The sequence below is a fragment of the Notothenia coriiceps genome, unplaced genomic scaffold (genome assembly GCF_000735185.1).
Source record: "Notothenia coriiceps isolate Sejong01 unplaced genomic scaffold, NC01 NC01_scaffold00000339, whole genome shotgun sequence".
NCBI classification, from domain to species: Eukaryota; Metazoa; Chordata; class Actinopteri; order Perciformes; family Nototheniidae; genus Notothenia; species Notothenia coriiceps.
This window is the reverse complement of record NW_011333040.1, coordinates 15,712,476-15,718,255: the sequence shown is the minus strand read 5'-3', so window position 1 is coordinate 15,718,255 and position 5,780 is coordinate 15,712,476. Positions and strand designations below refer to the sequence as shown.

General features: G+C 39.5%; 1 protein-coding gene across 1 annotated transcript in view; it reads left to right on the top strand.

Annotated features, from left to right (window-relative positions):
* LOC104951563 (ezrin-like) overlaps positions 1–5,780 on the top strand; it is a 49,877-nt gene that overhangs the window by 27,936 nt on the left and 16,161 nt on the right. Inside the window, exons 6-7 of the mRNA XM_010778248.1 lie at positions 1,598–1,773; positions 4,030–4,304. Of these exons, the coding sequence (XP_010776550.1) occupies positions 1,598–1,773; positions 4,030–4,304 (451 nt within the window). The remainder of the gene's footprint in view (positions 1–1,597; positions 1,774–4,029; positions 4,305–5,780) is intronic.

Genomic DNA, 5,780 nt, shown 5'->3' with positions numbered 1-5,780 from the left:
CCCCCCGCGCCCCCGCCTCCCTCTCGGTCTGTTCCTTGAGTCAGAGACAGGATGCTGGTCATGCAGCACGCCCTCCTCATACAGTATCACTCAGCGGTCAAACAATAGAGCCACTCTGTTGAAGACCAGCCCTCGTTGGCTTGTGTGCTGCGGCATATTGCAACAGAAAGAGATGTGAGCTAAGTGTTACTTCAAGTACAGAAAAGAGTCTTAATGTAGCAGTTTTATTAACAAATCTTACCATAACTCGGTATTACCCAAAGTTACGTTTGTGCTCGTGTCGTGTTAGTTTGGTTTTCCAGATGTTGGCTCACTAGCTTAGCTTTATGTAACTCTTCATCTTAAACCAAGGCCTCCAATCTGGGACTATTTGACATAGAATTGTTAATACTCCTTCACATTAATGACATAAAACCAAATATAATTGGGATTTTAGATTTTGGCCGGATGAATCAAGCAATTTGAATATAATAATTGAAATGATGGATAAAAAAAAACAGCTGACTTTGATAAATAAGCGTAGTCTTATCTGATTTGCCTTCTGAGGATCCATCTTGATAAGATCTCAAGCATGTGGCGCAGTGGGTTGTGCGTTGGAGTTCGGATCGGGGGGTCACAGGTTCAAACCCCACTGCGGTCAACATGTCGTTGTGTCCCTGAGACACTTCACCCCAAATTGCTCCTGTGGGGATTGCCCACAGTATTGAGTATGTAAGTCGCTTTGGATAAAGGCGTCTAACGTAATGTAATGGATGTTCAATCTCAATCTCTCGACATCAAGACCTTGTTTTAGTCAAAGTCTATAGCCGGCTAGAACTGGATATTTAGTTTATTTAATATGTGATTGTGTATTAACTACATAAATGCAATGACAAAAAGGAAGAGGAGGAACGTTTTGAGGTGAATTCCACTTTAATATTTCTAACCAATGAGAGGACAGCATGCTTGTTTGCCCATGGATTTGTTTACAACTCCTAAACGGCAATCAAGAAGTAAATGCAACAATTATATCAAATGAGTCCAAACAAAGCAAACAACACAGAGGTCTGAGAACACCCGCAGTGACGGTGGTAACAATCCATGAGACAATCCGGCTGTCTGGAAAAATATTTGCCAAAGTGCTGAGGAGAACAATCGTGTGGGGTTTCATTTTATTTGTTTTGGCAGTAGTTTACCGTTGAAATCATTACCGTAGCCACGTCCAGCCTCAGGCCTGTGAACGCGTAACACTATGAGGGAAGTGAACAGGTTAGGTAACGGAGTATGTCACCTCATTGATTTTTGAGGTGTGATCTCGAAGTGTTGACTACTACTGTACATCGTTATCTCGAAGTCCCTTTTCCTAGAAGAGCAGTTAATGCTTGGTTGATTCTGAGAAGAAAAAGTCCTTTTGTATATCTAAGATCATGGAGAATAATTTCTTGAGTATGTTGATTGACTTTTGCAACTAACATTTGTATCCAGGTGATGTGGAAAACTGACATGAAGGTTTTCACAGTGTCTGTTTAGAGCAGAAACGAGCAAATATGTTTCAAAAGGGGTTTATATATTACATGTTCTTTTGTCTAAATAAACTGTCAACTTGGGATCTGAGAAGTTGTGATTGTTGGTGGGATTTTTGGTTGTTTTCCAAACCACTACTACATAAAAATAATCTTCAATCTGTTCTCTGTTCAGGTGGTGAAAACCATCGGCCTGCGTGAGGTCTGGTACTTCGGACTTCAGTATATGGATAGCAAAGGTTACTACACTTGGCTAAAACTGGACAAAAAGGTAAGATCTATCTCTAAAAATAGCTTTTTTTGTTTTAATTGTGTGTCATAATAATCCCTCAAGTTATTATATTAGTGTTACCAGGTCATTAGGGTAGGAGGAAGTCCAGCGTGATATAATACTTAATAATTTAGTCATTAATCATTATAATTGTAAATACTGGGAAGAATTTGACCACACAACGTTATTCATGCTCTCACGCCATTTATTAAACAATATAGGTTGAATAATTTGTTACCTATGGCGATACCATCTGGGTTATGGTTATGCTCCCTGGTTAAATAACAAAGCGAAGAGCTCTGCTGTTTGTTTTCCAGTCAATCATTAGCCACATTATTATAATATGTTTATATTTGTCCAACTTCAACATACGGCTGCTTTCGTTGGTTTTCTGTGTCCACAAGACTCATGAGCCAGAGGGTTTATTTATTATTTGACAAGAGAGCAAACTCTTTGTGAACCAGGCTCCTCTCTGGTGTCTCTTGAGTAAACAGAGGTTACAGTACCTTCACTGGCTGTTGGTCATGAAGCTGATCTCAGACGTGTTTTTAATACGTCATGCAAAAAGGAAATCAGCCAGAGCAATGACGTTAGGACTGCAAACGAGCAGAATTTCCATTTTTGTATCACAGTTTCTAAAAGATGTCCAAACCCTTAAAGCATTTTAGACCTTTTGGTTCTGCATTTTGAGTTTTCTGGAATGTTTTCAGATCTTAAAGAGTCGTACTTCATACTGTATGGTCGAATAAAAACAAATACAAGTTTTGGCTTCAGAGGGAGTTGTGGGAACTGATAGGTGACATCACTTGAGGTAGTTTGAGTCAACATGGGTTGGTTCTGATGCATCAATTTAGATTTAATGTCAGAAGTTATGAAAGCTACGGATTTAATTTTGCATTGTGTGTTCGACAATGTTATAAGAGTGAGATTCTTCATTGTTGGAGTACAAAATAATAATAATAATAATAATAATAAGTTTATTTATTATAGCCCCTTTCACAGAATTCACAAAGTGCTTCACTCGTAAGAACAAAAGTAAAAATGACGTCCACAGAAACATGACTACAATAACCACCTGAGGCAGAAATGTAAGGCTCAACATAAAAACAAACCACGTGGAGTCCTGCAAATACAAACCAGACTCTACTGGCTCAGATGCTTCATAGTGCAGCATTGACCACAGACTATTACACATACAGGGATAAGATAAAGGCTGTTTCTAATCTAATAATGATTTCCTAAATTAAACAAATGTTGGAAAACACACATGAGAAGACACTTCAAAAGTCATCTATTTCCACTTTATAACCATAAACAAGGGTAATTGAGAGAGGGTGAAGCCTCAGTCAGCTGCAGTAAACTGTTCACTGAGTGCTGACGCTGCGCGGCTGCACAATGCCTCTCAAACTGGAATATTCCCAGCCCCCATTCTCTCCATCAAGACCGCTCGGTTCCTGTTTTTACATGAGAGGAAGATGCACTTACTGTAGCCCAGAGTAATTCAAGTGTATTTCCACTAACCGATTGTGGTAGATCCCCTTTCAGTTAGTGCAGAGCAGCCATTCAACTGCAGAACTGGAAGCTGTTTCCATATTTATTAACAGTGAGACAGCCAATTACTTAATTGTGTCCTTGGTTTTTATTATTTTGTAGCAAAAACGGGTTCAAAAGTCACATGTATGCAAAGACATTTATACTATTAAAGTTTGTCCAACAGAACCAGCTGCAAAGCAACCAATGGCCTATGAAAGTGACATCTCTCAGCTCGGCATGAGAGGATATGGACATTTCATGACAGGATTATCTTGGCAAACATAATCACAGTTTACAGTATTGTTCAGATGATCATATGCATACAACTCTTAACATAGCACTAAAAAATAATGTAAAATCCATTTTTTAAATGTATCAAAATCACTTTAAATTAAATATTCACCAAAAGGCCACGCAATTATTTCTGGATGAATAAATCCTAAATGATTGTTAATATACTTCTTTACCATGTTAGCAAACTTAAGAGTCTCATGTGCGTATATTCACGTGAACCTGCGTATGGAAAACCACCACAATCAACGTCTTGTGAGGCTTTTATAATGCTATCTGTAATACAATTCTATTTTTGCTGTACTAACTTCTAGCCAATAAATACCCTGGCAAAAACAGCCTGTAACATGGGGAATTAATTGTTTTATTTCCTGTGTTTTTGTATTGTTTTGTTACTGAATGTTCCTAAAATATGTTGTTATTCCTCCCCAGGTGTCGTCCCAGGACGTGAAGAAGGAGAACCCGCTGCAGTTTAAGTTTCGTGCCAAATTCTTCCCGGAGGACGTTTCCGAGGAGCTGATCCAGGACATCACGCAGAAGCTGTTCTTCCTGCAGGTGAAGGAGGGCATCCTGAGCGACGAGGTGTACTGTCCCCCGGAGACGGCCGTGCTGCTCGCCTCGTACTCCGTTCAGGCCAAGTTTGGAGACTACAACAAAGAAGTGCACCAGCCCGGATACCTGCTGTCCGAGCGCCTGCTGCCACACAGGTGAGAGAGAAGCTCTGCTGCTGTGTTAACACCCACATCACAAGGGAAGATGTAATGAAGTGAAACATTTGCTGCATTATACTGATGTTATTAGCTTTGGCACTGGAAGGAATAACGGTTGTTGCATCATGTCATTATTTAATCAAACATTTTACGGGAAGGGACTAAATACTTCAACAGTGGAACTGGAAGCGAAAACAAACAAACCGCAGCTCAAATATGCTGTCAAGTACATGATGTTTGTTTTTATCTCCTGTATCTTGACACGTTGAGTTTCTAGAGGTATTTCTGTGTGTTCTGACGGTCCTGAGGTTTTCGCAATCTTCTGCATTGTTGCTGCAAAAAAAAGAAAACTAGGAAACACAGGTTGCTGTAGACTTTCCAACGCCTTCAGGTTACAAAATGCTTTTTTTAATCAGATATTAACATTAAGTCTGCATTGCTAAGATTACTTCCATCATCAAAGTAAAAAAAATGCTAATTTAAGAACGTATAACGAAGAAAGTTAACATGAATATATTGGGTTATGTAGGTGTCAGTCTTTACTTCAAGCGGCTGGAATGCCAGCAGCACACACCCTTTTGCCCCTTCTCTCAACCCGGAATTTGCTCGATGCGATTCTTGCATGACAATAGAGCATTATGTTACTTATTAAAGGGGCCCTATTATGCTATTTCACAGGTTAGTATTTGTTTTCAAAAAGCTCTTTCTCATACTGCCTGTGCTGCACCTCTTTTCACAACCTGTTTGAAACCAGAGCCTAGTCTGCTCTGATTGGTTAGCTGGCCGGCTCTGTTGTGATTGGTTAACCGCATAGAGATGTCCCGCCCCTTCTTAGCCTATAGAGTGGCGAAGTCACGCCCACTTACTTCCGCATCATGGGACCTTATTCCGAAAAAATAATAAATTGAAGTCAATGGAGAGAGAAAACTTATCTTTTGATCCCGTTTGAATTGTGCCATGAATTACACATATGTTGTTTGTCAATCTTAAAAAATCATTTCCATGTCAAAAAATTTAAAGTTTGTCTTAAAACTGTTGAAATATAAGACTATGAAAAATACGCAACTAGAAAGACTACAAATCCCAGAGTCGCGTAAGTGCTGTCATAACTGATGTATTCCCTCCAGATAGCTAAAAATACATTTACTTACTGTACTTACTTACTTTAACAAGATGCCTGTGTGCTTTGTACCAGGTTGTTATCATACCAGTAATAGTACCTCTTGCTCGTTCTCCAAGAGCAACTAAAACAAAACACGAGAGTGTACCTTGTTAGCTAATGTTAGCTAGCTGACATTAACGTTACACATTACACTCGTGTTACTCACCGAAACCTTGTAAAGCCGGTCCCGCATGCTGGCTCTTACAGAACCGACTAACTCCCCTTTTTCGTATGTACAGCTCTCAACCATGCCCAGATTGTAGTGATTCTTCACCTCTTCTTTATACTTTTTCGCCTCATCTGAACGAAAG